The following is a 14,655-nucleotide window of genomic DNA, read 5'->3' as shown; positions in this document are numbered from 1 at the left end:
CTCTCTCCCACCCCCCAACACACATAAATCCCCTGCTATACAAACAAAATGCATTTTTGGAAAAAGTTAATTTGAAATGATAAACACTCATGCATGCCTTTTTTTATAAATAAAATCAGCTGATATTTAAAGTTTAAAAAGTGATGTTTACCAAAGGCATACATAGAAAAAAAATACTTTTTAAAGACTCTATTGTATGTAAAAACAGGTTTTTCCAGCATGTGTACAAAAAGGAAGGGTGTAGAGAGAAATGGTGGTCTATAATTTGGCATATTGTGCTTACAGCTACCCATGATATTATACAGTTTAGTAAAAGATATATATACTATAAAGGCCGGCATTTCATGTCATAATAATAATAAAATTTAGTAGTCTGTATAATAATGACCATGGTTTTTAGTAGTAGTAAAAATTTATAATACGATATTTTTATAATTAATAATTTTAATATCCCTTACACAACTAAGATAATAATATAATAATAATAAAAAGAGGCGAGAATCTCTCATCATATTGAAACATCTAGTAGTAGTTAATGAGTATAATATGGCTTCCTTTTTTATTTTTGATAATATTTATAGAAATGAGACGTTTCGCAGAAAATGGCTGATTTTCATTTGGGTCAGCCATATTCTCCTGAAAACCTACCAGTTTTCGTTTTTGGTAAAAACCAGTTGAATATTATTTATGGAGGTTATCATCAATATATATCAAGTTGGACTTTTTACAAAGTCCCGTCAATTAATCAATTTTATGCAACAATTATCTTTGTTTTTATACTAACATATATATATAATTTTTATATATATTATAGATAATAATAATAATAATAAAGACTACTTTGAATAAGCAGATTGTTACAGCCCTGTGAGAAGGTGTGTTGTGTTTTTTTTCATTTAATAATTTAGTTGGTTGTCTGGTAGGGTTAGATATTGTCTGCTCACAACGTCTAAGTCCGCACCAGCCAGCCGCAAGAAGTTCTCAAAAATTTACATGGTCTCGCTCAACAGATCAGTGGGGATGAACGAGTTGAGAGGCGTGGTCCTATTATGCTGGTCGTCAGGGGCGCCCCACACGCTGCCTCCGCCCACTCCGCCGCCGCCGCCGGTCGACCACAGGTTGGACCAGCTGTCGGCGCTGCTCGACTTGGCCAAGGCGGAATAGTTGGAGAAGGAGGGGTTGGAGGTGGGCGGGCCGCGCTGGCTGCTGCCCTGGCTGAGGCTGCGGACAATGGTCTCGACCTCGTGCTCGTCAGCCACCACGGCCAGGATGGTGGTGTTGCCCAACACACAGTTGTTCAATGCGTTCTGAGCCTGAAAAAGTTAAAAAACCTTAATTTTCAATCTCTTTAATCCCAAAGAGAGAGAGAGGGGACAATGGCCTGTTCAGTGTTCATTACACTAGTCCCCAAAGTTTTATAATAACGTTTTCTTATTCGTTGACCTAACAACGTTGGGGACTTAGGTAAATTTTTATTGGTTGGTTAATCAAGTTAATTGTTAATACGTTTCAACCACTAATTAAAATCTACATAAGGGGTACTATTGTATATCGTCAACGGGGATATACATCAATTTATCCGCCATTGTCTTATCCCTGCTTTAATTCTGATCAAAATAATAATTATCAACTAATAATATTAAAAACCAGTAGCATAATTGTTAAAGATGTACCCCCCCCCCCCCAACAAATTATTTGAATGTAACCCGCCCCCCCCCCCCCTCATCCAATTTAATAGAAAGGAAAACATTGCCCCTAACAATTTGCCAAACGGCTGAGAAACAAATAAAAATGAATTGCAGAAGCCTGGCAAAATTCGTGGAATTAATTCAATGAAGGATGAATCTAAATATTTGACTGGAAGGTCTTTCCACAGGGATAAGACAATGGTAGATAAATTGATGTACATCCACAATGATGATACACAAGATTACCCCTTCAGTAGACTAAAATTAGTTGCTAAAACGTTGGAACACTTAAAAAAATGAAAAATTCACTAGAATCCCCAAAGTTGACAATGAATAAGAAAATGTCATTAAAAAACTTTGGTGACTAGTGCAATAAACAGCCCAATGTCCACTCCCTCCCTGTTGGAAGGTCTTTATTATCATGGTTACTTCTTGACAGAGAAACGATATTAGACAAAAAAAAATTTCAGTACGGTTTCGAAACTGATTAATATCCGCCTGTTCTCAGCCATACCGAAAAATTATGTATAACATCATATTACAGACAATTTTACACGAAACTAAAAAAAAATTAACAACTTTTGTTGGCTAGTACACTCGGCCCCTCGGACCTAAGAAAACTGGTTTTAATGTCATAATTTTTAATTTTGATATCCGCTGAAAGCTGTCTATAACACAATGCGACAAAAACTGAAAAAACGACAGACATTCTAATATTTACGGGGAAAAAACGGAAACCATGAAGTTGAGATAGCTAATAGAAATGTTTATGGAATGACAAAAATTTGTATGCGTTTTTAAAAAAAAACATGCATCTAATAGAAAGTATTAGGTGTAAAAAACTAACTTTTAATATTAATTGAAAAGTAAAAAGAAATAAGACAAAACACAATAAATGGGTGAGACACTGAATTCCCTTAATCGAAAGTGGGCCATTTATGTTTCAACCCACCTCCCAAGAAAATCAGAGATCTAAAGGGATAAGACAATATGGCCGATATATTAATGTACATTCCCAATGATGATACACAAAATTGCCCATTCTGTAACTTAAGATAAGTGGTTGATACGTTTGAATACTCAACTTAATAAACCAACCAATCAAAATTCACTGAAGTCTCCAAAGTTATTGAGCCAACAAATAAGAAAATATTATTATAAAAACTTTGGGGACTAGTGTATTAATCAGCCCAATGCCCCTTCCCTCACAGAAATTGAGGGTGTGCGACTATGTTATCCACTAACGAAAAAAGGAATCTACCATGCACAATGACTTTAAAAAAAACAGCAGACAGACGGGCAAAAAGTTAGAAAAAAATGTCTATCATTGAGGAAAAACAGTAAATTGTAAGTTGAATAAGCAAAAAAATGTTCAGTTTACATAAAATGCTTTTATTAGGTAATTATAAAAAATCTTCAACAATTAAAACCTATCCTATCATAAAAAGCTTTTTATGTCTGTATAGAAGAATCTCACTAACCACTGAACTGATATGGTTCACCTTTGCAGTGAGGCTTCTCAAATATTCTGAGAGAGTTTTAGGCGATTTTATTTATAGATACAAATATGTCAGGATATGGTTTTAGGCTATTTTTCTGTCCTTCCATATACCCCCGAATATAGAGCCCCTAGATGCTGGGGGGCGCAACCGCTAGTTATAACTAAACCAGAACAAAATATGCCAAAATTGGCTTAAAACAATGAAAAAAATGTTACCTTTTTGGCTTCACTTCCGTTGCTATACTTGGCGAGGGCAATGCCGTGAGTGAGGAACAGCTGGAAGTTATTGAGTGGACCATGCTGCATGCACAGGGTGCGCAGAGTGCTGCCGTCAATTTGAGCAGTCAAGTTCTTCAACAGCAGCCACGCGCTGCCGCCGGCACCCGGCATATTACTGCCGTTGCTCCATCCGTTGCTCATGCCACCGCCGCCAGCAGCTGAAGGCCAGCCTGACATGCCTGATGGCTTGCCACCGCCGCGCGGTCCCATACCCCAGAGATCTTGGCCCATGGTTGTAAGATTGCTTGTTGAGCTGCTTGGCGGCAGTCCGGAGCCCCAGCCGCCTACACCACTACCGTTGCTCATCATATCCTTGGCGCCGCCGGCGCTGTTGCCAAAGCTCCATGTGGTTGAGGTGAGGCCGAGGCTGTTCTCAACAGCACTGCTGTTAGCTGCCGCGGATGACTGGCTGCTCATGATCATGCTGCTGCTCGACTTCATGTCGTTATGGGGCTGGCTGTGGAGCAGTGGGTTGGCCGCCACGCTGCCAGGTGTTAGGGTTGGGTCCTCGCTGGGATCCTTCAGGCTGGAGCCTTTCCAAGCCTTGCCCGGCACAAACTCAGGAATACCAAAGTCCGTGTCATCAGTAGCGTTATTATTGCTGTTCTTGTCATTGCTGTCGGGCCAGCCAGAGCCGCCGCTAACGGCTCCGTTGTTTCCATTGGACCATGTGCTACCTCCCTCCAGCAGAACATTGGGTGATGGTTGACTGGTGCTGCTCTTGCTGGATCCGGGTGCACGGCTGAAATCATCTGAATTGTCATTCTTGATCCACTTGTTGAGCTTGCTGCCCTGGGCTTGGTGCTGCTGAGCTGCCGCCTGTTGTTGGTCCGCAGTTAGGCTTAGGTTACTCAGGTTAAGATTAAGCTCGGAGGGGTCAGCGGGCGGCGGAATAGCCGCCATAGAGGAGGCCGGCTGCTGCGACTTCAAATACTGGGCTTGCTGCACTGTGATCTGGTTCTGGAGATTGGTTATGTTTTGATTGTGCTTGGTGATTTGAACACTGAGGGCCAGCAGGGCCTGGTTGTTCTGACCGCCGCGGGAGGTCATACACTGTTGCTGCTGACTCTTACACTGCTGCAGAAGCTTAATTTGTTGCAGCAGCTGGTTCAAAAGTAGCAGAGTTTGTGGGGCCAGAGGCTGGTTAAGAATCTGAGCGTTGAGATGTCCGGCCTGGACAGCCATTTGGATTTGCTGGACAAGTAGGCGTAGCTGGCTGGTGCTGGGGGTGCCTGACTGTGGGGGGCGGGGTGGCCCCCCTCCACCTGACATCATGGTCATCTGTTGTACTAGGGCAGGATTCATGTTTCCACGACTAGTGTTCTGTAGACTAGGGTTGGCTGAACCAGGCGGGAGACCGTCGACTGGCGGGTAGGGCATACCACCCGGCCCCCCGGGGTTGGGGAATCTCATATCCCCATAGCTGGGATCTCCACCACCGCGAGGACCGCCGAAGCCGCTATCGGCTGATGGCGGCATTCCGCCGCCACGGTTGCCGGGCATTTGGCCGCCGCGGTTCATGTTGTTGAGCAAGTCAATGGCATCCTCGAGCTGCATGTTGGTGGTGCGCAGAGCTGTCTCCGCATCCTCCATTCTGAAGTTCATGTCCATGAGGACACGGAACTGTTTGCTCGACCTGATGGTCTCTTTGGTAAATTGTGGCCGGTTTCCGCCGCCGTTGCCCCAGCCGCGCATATCACCGCCGCCGCCCGGGACACTATCCTCCCAGGACGGGGAGGTGCGCATTGGTTTCCTCCATAAATCGGGCATTCCATTGCCGCTGGAAGCGACTGACATACCCATATCACGCTGCTTGTCATCCCAGGGGTTGGAGGGAGTCATGGGGTCGTCGCCCCAGCCGCGGCCCTGCAGCTGTGGGTTGCCCCAGGGAGAGGCGTCGCCAGGCTTCATGCCAGGACCACCGGGAGGCATGCGGGTCGGGGGACCGGGGGGAGCACGGGGGCCCAGGTTAGGTACGGGCATGTCTTTCCATCCTTGAATAGAAAAATATTATTAGGTTGATATTTATCTCAAGATTTAGGGAACCTAACTATAAATCCACAGAGACATAGAGATAAGACAATGGCCGATGAATAGATGTACATCCCGAATGATGCTACACAAAATTATCCCTTATGTAGATAACCATTAGATGTTGAGACGTTTGGACACCATATCAAAATTCAATAAAAGCCCCCAAAGTTATTAAGCCAAAGGATGAGAAAACTTTACTATAAATATTTAGGGACTTGTGTGATAAACAGCCCAATGTCCTTGTCATCCTTGTTATTGTTAAAAATAAATTTCATCAAATTACTGCGTAATTTAAAAAAAACTACAAATATGCTCAAAATAGACTTAAATATCGATATTTAAAAATCAAATATTGGACGCATGTTGAAAATCAAGAAAATCATGTGACCATAATAAACACGCTACACACGCACACACAACACTCACTCACACACAAACACCCATACACACACACTCACACCGATACACAAACACACAAACTTACACACACAAATTTACACACAATCAAAAGTTAACGTTTATACTATGCTATGCATTCAGTTTCAGATATCATAATCTTGATAATAGTTATTTCTTTCATCGTATTATAAACGGCGTTCCGCGGATATAGAATGTACAATTATATTTAGCCCGTGCCTTCGGCACCTCGGGGCTAAAAAAACTGGTTTTAATCTTATGATTGTACATTTTTATATTCGTAGAAAGCTGGATATAATACGATGCTAGACATAGTTTTTTCATATGGATGAAAACCGGTTCCTATCCACCGGATTCGAATGAATACAAGAAAATATTATATTTTCAAAGGCTGCATATAAGCTTAAAATAATAACAAAAAATTTAAGAAACCCATATTTTACCATTTTGTTTGATGTAATATAAAAAAAAATGTAGAATTATTATAATTTGATTAATTGTGAAAGTTTTTAATAGAAGCCTCTAGGGGCATTTTTGGGGGTGGTCATTTTTCACTAGTTGGGTGAAGATACCCGCCCCAAAAATAGTTAAAAACCTTCCCTAGACCTATAAGAAGCCTCACTGAAAAGGAGATCCTTCGCTACAGACAAAAAACCTTACTACTTAAGGTATATATAAATATTACAGTTATCAGAATTTAAAAAAAACTGAAGGACATATAAAACTAATAGATACTTTGGTTGCATTTAAAATTCAATTTATAAAAGTTCAAAGTACATACAGAAGTGTACAAATTGATGTAGAGGAAAATAAGTTTTATTTTTTAAAAGCGAAGCTTTTCTATAATTAGGGTCGGTCCGTCCGTACGTCCGTAACGGATAGCTTTTTCCGTTAATTTAGGCATGTTAGAATTGTCCTATCGATTTCAAATTTTGCATGGTGATTCCTTTAATAGTTAGGTACGATTTTGAAAGCGTAGCAACTCTATAATCATTAACAAAATGTCCGTACGTCCGTTTTAAACATGTTGATTTTTGTAACTTTTTTAACAACAAATTTTTATGTGATCAAATCATTCGATTGATCTGATTTTTGGTATATTGATTCCTGGGAGAACAAAGTATAATGTTATAAGCGAAGCAACTCTATAATCAAGTCCTAAAAATGTAGGTATGTCCATAAACATTATTATGTATAAAGCAGTTTTTCAACAAATTTACTTAGAATTTTGCTTCGAGTCTTATATATTTATATTCTGATTATTTAGTTCTGACAATATATAAGTGTTAATGTCCGTTTGTCCTACCGTTTCAGTGCTTCGCTTTTATGGATGTTGTCATCCTTGTTTTCTATATGCGTCACATGGTTTTTTTAAAAGAATTTTGAGGCAAGCATAACATAAGCGGGCACATGAAAAGGGAGGGTTTGGACACTCAACTAAATGAACCAACTAATAAGAAAACGTTATCATAAACAAACCAATGTACCCTTCCTCCCTGATATCAACGTGCTATTATTGTTAAACGAATAATGCAAAAAAACAACATTAAATATTGTCTTAATCCTATGATCTCAATAATACTTTAGGTAAGCTACATAGGTCCCATGATGGTTTTAGGCTATTTCATCTTCAGATTTTAGTCTTAGGATGGTTTCAATCTATTTTTCTAGCCCCTTTCTACCATTTTGAAAAGTATTGAATACTTGATAAAATTAAAATTACTTTTCTGGTGCCAAATCGTTTTTCCTTCAAAATATTGACAGAAACTAATTTCTCGTATTCATTCGAATCCGGTGGATAGGAACCGGTTGTCATCCATACGAAAAAACTATGTCTAGCATCGTATTATATCCAGCTTTCTACGAATATAAAAATGTACAATCATAAGATTAAAACCAGTTTTTTAGCCGGTGCCTTCGGCACCTCGGGGCTAAAAAAAAATGGTTTTAATCTTATAATTGTTCATTCTATGTCCGCGGAAAGCTGTTTATAATACGATGCGAGAAATAACTATTATCTTCAATTGTCATATCCCTTAAAGGAAGCCTGCAAGAAATACCACGCTTTAACTGCTAAAAGACTGCCACAAGTAGACCAAATACCCCAAATTTGAAGCCTTCAGCTTCTATAACAAAAAAGTTCTAGGCATTTTAAAATGACATTTTATGTACAATGGAAATTTTGAAAGAATTGCAATGCTCATGTTGAAAACTTTAAAATTAAACTACGTGGCCTAGAAACAAAATTATAAGCTTATTTTTGTCATAAATTTAGGTTTCCAGTAACTAATTATATTTTTACAATAAAAATACCCATTTTTATAGTCAAAATCATTAAAAAAATTAAGTTTTACTTGCGTTGTACCGAATGTACTGTAGCCAATCAGAAGGCTGAATCAGCTTAACAACCAATCACAGCTAAGCTTGTATTAGTTTACCCCTTTGTTTCAGTATGATTTTCGTTTAAAAATGCAATTTAAATCGAATTTTTTTCATAGATTTTGACTATGAAATGTGGTGTTTTTATTGTAAAAATGTAATCAGTTACAGGCAATCTGACAAAGATAAGGTTATAATTTTATGTTTAGGCAACGTAATTTAATATTGTTTTTTCTTTTATGAGCATTGGAAATCTTTCAAAAATTCCATTGTACATAAAATGCTATTTTGAAATGCCTAGAACTTTTTTGTTATTGAAGCTGAAGGCTTATAATTTGGGGTATTGGGTCTTCTTGTGGCAGTCTTTTAGCAGTTAAAGCGTGTTATTTCTTGCAGGCGTCCTTTAAATCCCTGACTTTAAAACTAAATAGTTTGGCTAATCGCCAAAGAGTATCTCAATTATTTTACACAATTTAGGAATAAGATAATTCAAAATAAATATGTTTAAATTATAGTAATAAATATACGTGGATATTATGAATGGGGAAAATTTACATCAACTTTTGCTAACATGGAACTCATTTATTGGTCAGTCCGTTCATCCAGTAGGAGGGGAGGGGGTGGATGATTTTAGCCCGCTGCAAGATTCACTCTATTAGAAAACATGAAAATCTGACTTAACATCCAGACAATAATAATTATATTCATTCCAAAAACTAAACTTTTTTCTCTTTTTAATCCTTTTTAATACACTAGTCCCCAAAGTTTTATAATAACGTTTTCTTATTCGTTGGCAACTTTGGTAACTTTTACAGAATTTTGATTGGTTGATTAATTTAGTAGAGTGCCCAAACGTTTCAACCACTAATTATAATCTACAGAAGGGGTAATTTAATGTATCATCATTGGGGATGTAATTGAACATCAATTTAACGGCCATTGTCTTATCCCTTTAGATCCCCGGTCATAATTACTTAACTGAAGGTATTTTTCAACCTCTCAACTAAAAGAATTTTTTTATTTAGTAATGGACAAAATATTTAGAAAATGTTACGTTATAAATGTTGAAAAAGACTAATTGAAATATTTTTAAAAGCTTAGTTGCTCTATAAGTTATTTCATTATTTTAAGTTTTATAATATTAATTAATAGAATCGTATCGGAACTAATCTTATTATTTTACATTTTATATTCGTAGAAAACTGAATATAATACTATGCTATAAATGATTTTTCAGTATGGCTGAGAACCGGTTCTAATCCAGCGGATATTAAACAATTCCGTAGCCGTACTGGAAATAAAATTTAATTTATGTAATGAATGTAGCTATGAAATAGACTAATTTGAATAATTTAAGCTGTTTTTTATAATTATTATCTAACCACTACACTAGTTTTTTTTACTAAAATTGCTTAAAAGCCAGGGATCTATAAGGATAAGACAATCGAAGATAAAATGATGTACATTCCTAATAATGATACACAAAATTACCCCTTCTGTAGTTACAATTAGTGGTTGAAAAGTTTTGACTCCCAACTTAATAAACTAACCAATCAAATTAAATAGTCTACAAAGTTTGTGACCCAACGAATAATGAAACGTTATTGTAAAACTTTGGGGACTAGTATAATTAACAACCTAATGTCCCTCTCTCCCTGTGTAAAATCACTGATCCGTAAAATATACTTAAAGCAGGGTTTAGTACTCTAAAAATGATTATTTGACTTTTTAGAACTTATTTATTGTACTAGCGGATGCGATCCTAACTTTTAATGAGACAATGACCAATAAACTAATGTATAATACATCCCCAAAGATGACGCACAAAATTACCCCTTTTGTAGATTAAAATTAAACTTAATCAACCAACCAATCAAAATTCAGTAGAAGTCCCCAAAATTGTTAAGCCAACGAATAATAAAATGTAATTTGAAACTTTGGGGACTAGTGTTATAATCAGCCCCTTGTCCCCCCTCTCTCTCTGCCTATTTTAATATCATCAAATTGGAGAAGGGTAAGCGACATCTAATCTTAAAAGGACATATAAAGAAATTTTTCTTTCTTTAATTTAAAGGAAAGTTGTACCTATCTTTAAAAATGTACTTATAGTTCCAAATTAAACATAATTAAAAAGTTCACCACAGTACTGTTAATTTGCTTCAGACATATTTCTAACATCTTAATTTCGGGGGTCTAAGGGACAAGACAATGGACGATAAATTGATGTACATCCCCAATGATAATATACAAAATTACCCCTCTTGTAGATAAAATTAGTGGACAAGACGTTTGGACACTCAACTTAATGAACCAACCAATTAAAGTTCAATAAAAATACCCAATTTTGTTAACCCAACTAATAAGAAATTAATGTTATAAAACTTTGGGGACTAGTGTAACAAACACCCCAATATTCCCTCCCTCCCTGATAAAATTGTACAATAAGTCAGTAGTCATGGGTAGAGATTTTTTTTGTAAATATTCAAATTAATGATTTTTGTAGTCATATAGCAATAAAACATGATTTCTCTTGTTGGTTTTTCCTATCAACCACAAAAATATTTTACTCACATGAAATCAATAAAAATTAAAATTACTGAATACGAAAAAATTATGATTCTTTTTAACAATGAAAATAAGTTTGAATTGATTAGGTTCTCCACTTTAATGGAAGGTGCAAATAGATTCTGGGATTTTGGTTTTAGGCTATTTTCTTCCCTTCTCAAGACCTTTGATAACAGATCACCTTAATAAAAGGGGCGCAGTGCTAGTCAGAGAACATAAATTATTAAATTGGCAAAAGAAAGCAAGGAGGGAGGGGACATTTGGCTGTTCATTACATTTTTTTTAGTTTTAAATTAACATTTTCTTATTCAATGGCTTAATAATAACTTTGGGGATATTTATTGAATTTTGATAGGTTTGTTCATAATGTTATAATCTCAACCTTTCAACCACTAATTTTACGCTACAGAAGGGTTAATTTAGTGTATAATCATTATAGATGTACATAAATTAATCGGCCAATTGTCTTATCCCTGGTACTGGTAGCTATGCTACGCAAAAAGGGAGGCTTACCTCCTCCAGGCGCGCCAGATTGGCCGCCACTCTTGCCCCAAATACTGGTACCTCCGTCATCCATCCTGCGTGCAGCGCTGGGACTCTCAGAGTGCCACTGGTCGGCTCCACTGCCCCTGGCGGGGCCTTGGGGCGCGCCCCAACCACCGCCCGCGGCGGAGGCGGGCTTGACTGGGGGCGGGGCGCCCCATCCACCGCCGCCGCCGTTGCCGTCCATGCCACCGCGGGGTTCCATTTGCATGTTGGAGGGGGCGGAGATCTGGGCGGATGAGCCCCATTGGTTGGCTGAGGGGGCGGGTGTTCCCCAGTTATCGTCTTTGCCTTTGCCTGAAAAAAAAGTGTTTTTAATTGTTGTTATTAGGCCAGTGAGTAAGTATAAAATATAGGATAAATGACTTAAGAGTGTAAAGCAAAGCAAAAAAATATTTCAGCCACCGACACATTATTATCCTACTAGATGTTCTCCCCTATAAAACTGGTAGCATAATAATAAGTATTAAGGTTTTTATTTCTGATGCTAAATGTTCCCTGATATGGTCCCAATGGGTTGTACTTTTTAGAGAAGCTTTATAAATGTTTATTTTTTAAAAATAATACCTGGGTCAGTATCCCAAGGTTGATTATTTGGCTGTGGAGCACCTTGTCCTTGTTGTGGGGGACCTGCACCAGGTCCATCATCCCAACTATTACCACCACCAACACCATTATCACCACCCATGTTACCCCTGCCGCGGGGGTCCACAGGACCGGGACCACCGCCGATAGGGCCACCGCCTTGTTGGCCGCGGTTATTATCAGCGGACGGGCCGTTGTTATCATCCTCCGGCTCGCCCCAGGTCTTGTAGTCGGCGGGGTGGGCGGGGGTGTGGTTGCCCCACGGAGTCTGGGGCTGCGGCTTCACCGGGGGAGGCACACCAGACAGGTTGGATTTCCAGAGATCAGTGCCGTCATTACGTCCTGTTGAGGTCGATTGCCATTGCATAGCATCCTGAAATAATAAACAAGAGTTAGTTTTGTATGAACATCTTGGCATTTATAGTAGGAAGGGAGGGGACGTTGGGATGTTTATTACACAAGTCCCCAAGAATTATAATAATTTTTCATTATTCGTTAATTTAACAACTTTGGGAACTTTTATTGATATTTTTAAGTTGGTTCATGAGGTTAAATGATCAAACGACTCAACCACTAATTGTAATTTAAAAATGGGTAATTTTGTGTATCATCATTGGGTATGTACATCAATTTATCTGCCATTGTCTTATCCCTTTAGACCCCTGCATTTATAGACTTTAAAAATATTATAAATAGATAATTTTTATCAAATCAAATAATTTGTAATCAGCCAATGTCTTTAAAATTCCAATTTTTCAACCTACACTTTTCTTTCACTGGGGCCCTACCCACTTTTTTCAACAAGTGCATCTGTTAAAAAAAGAAGGGGGGGGGGGATTGATAAATATATATTTGTGATGTATTAATGGATGTAGAATATACGGGAAAAATTGTTGTCAATTTAGCTTGCTAACATGGATCTCGTGTATTGGTCAGTTTGTACATCTAGTAGGAGGGGCGGGGATGGGATTAAAATCGTTATTTTAGCCCACTTCAAGTTTCACTTTATTAGAGAACATGAAAATCTGGTGTAAGATCCAAGTAATAATAGGTATATTTATTGATATATTTGAGGAAAAAAATAATAACAATTTTTTCAAAAAAAGTATTCTTTAAATACTACATAATAAATTTTCAAACACTTTCTAAATTTTCAAACACTTTCTACGTTCCAATTGAATGCAAAAATGAGCTAATATCCAGCTGTTAGTGCGATGATTCAGGGATTTAAAGGGATAAGACAATCTCCGATAAATTGATGTACATCCCTAATGATGATGCACAATATTATGATCTTATCTGTAGATTACAATTAGTGGTAAAAACGTTTGGACAACCAACTTAATGCACCAACCAATCAAAATACAATAGAGTTCCCAAAGTTCTTGAGCCAGTGAATAAGAAAACAACCCAATGTCCCCTCCCTCCCTGGCAATGATTACACAATTTATAAAAATATCAATTTTTAAATTTTGTTTGTTTGACTTGAAACAACAACACAGAGATGCAGAAAGTTAACATGGACAACATTGTACATTTGTCCGCGGATATTAAAATGAAAAAGATCAAAACCAGAGTGTCAGTGGCAAAGGCTTACAAAAATTATATAAATTTTATGGTTTTTATTTTAATATTCGTAGAACATTGTCTGTAGTACGTTGTTATACATGATTTTTCTGCATGGCTAAGAACCGGTTCCAATCCAGCGGATATTAATCGGTTTCAAAACCATACTGGAAAATTCCTTTATGTACTTAAGCATCTATTTAAATTGATACACATCCCCAATGATGATACACAGAATTACTTTATGTATCTATTTGTACGTAAGTGTGTTTGTCCAATAAAATCTCGAAAATGGTCCTATTAATAAATAAATTTATGTTGATACTAAGCAGGCTTTAGGCTATTTTGCGGAAATAGTAGGATACAGTTCCAAATAGTTTATAATAGGAAAAGGTTGGAATTGTATAAAGTTTTGCAGATAAAAAAATATCCTTCTTTTATCAACAGCAATAAAACTTAAGGAAAAAGTATAAAAATATTTGGACAGAAAAAACAGAGAGAAAGGGATAAGGAAAAATGATAATTTTTAATAACATACATTATTTTGTAAAAATCATATAAATAAAAACAATTTTTTTAAAGTAGACATAACATTTTATATTTTTTAAATTACCTAGTAAATAACATGCAAAGTACATAATTAACAGACACGTAACAAACGTTTTAAAGTAATTTTTTTTTGTAGAAAAAAAACATTAATATTTAAACAGATGTTTTTTTATTCATATAAAATAAATTTAAATGAAATTAAATTTCTAAAATTGTAACGTGCGTAAGTAAAGGATGTATAAATCAGTGTTGTATCCCCTTTTGTTACCCCCCCCCCCCCTCTCTGGTGAAATCCCTAAACACGCCACTGTTTAATAAATTCCATCATTATTCTAAATATGATGTTAGTTCAGGGATCTAAAGGGATAAGACATTGGCCGATATTGATATTGATATACATCCCCACAGTTAGTATCATACCGTCAACGGGTAAACATGTCAATACATGTATTCCCCTGGTTTGCACTGAGTGTGTAAACAATTGTCAGTAATTAGCTTTCTAAGCGAAATTATAATGACATTGTTGTGTGAATATGAAAAGAAAATTTG

The 14,655-nt window shown here is 37.1% G+C and overlaps 2 protein-coding genes across 9 annotated transcripts in view; one reads left to right on the top strand and one right to left on the bottom strand.

The window, feature by feature from the left end:
• gw (trinucleotide repeat containing adaptor protein gawky) overlaps positions 1 to 14,655 on the bottom strand; it is a 59,983-nt gene that overhangs the window by 10,641 nt on the left and 34,687 nt on the right. For 4 of the 8 annotated variants that reach the window (XM_080175214.1, XM_080175211.1, XM_080175213.1 and 1 more), the window contains exons 10-13: positions 11,974 to 12,364; positions 11,377 to 11,703; positions 3,406 to 5,462; positions 649 to 1,313 (exon numbers count right to left, since the gene is read on the bottom strand). In XM_080175214.1, the coding sequence (XP_080031340.1) occupies positions 990 to 1,313; positions 3,406 to 5,462; positions 11,377 to 11,703; positions 11,974 to 12,364 (3,099 nt within the window). In that variant the 3' untranslated portion in view covers positions 649 to 989. The remainder of the gene's footprint in view (positions 1 to 648; positions 1,314 to 3,405; positions 5,463 to 11,376; positions 11,704 to 11,973; positions 12,365 to 14,655) is intronic. The other 4 variants (XM_080175210.1, XM_080175209.1, XM_080175212.1 and 1 more) reach the window with 2 other exon arrangements.
• The window catches only part of LOC145330586 (uncharacterized), a 377,605-nt gene that overhangs the window by 339,551 nt on the left and 23,399 nt on the right, over positions 1 to 14,655 (top strand). The gene's annotated exons all lie outside the window — the stretch shown is intronic.

The sequence above is a fragment of the Acartia tonsa genome, chromosome 10, assembly GCF_053477335.1.
Source record: "Acartia tonsa isolate MP-2025a chromosome 10, ASM5347733v1, whole genome shotgun sequence".
Lineage (NCBI taxonomy): Eukaryota > Metazoa > Arthropoda > Copepoda > Calanoida > Acartiidae > Acartia > Acartia tonsa.
This window is presented reverse-complemented; position numbering and strand designations above follow the sequence as displayed.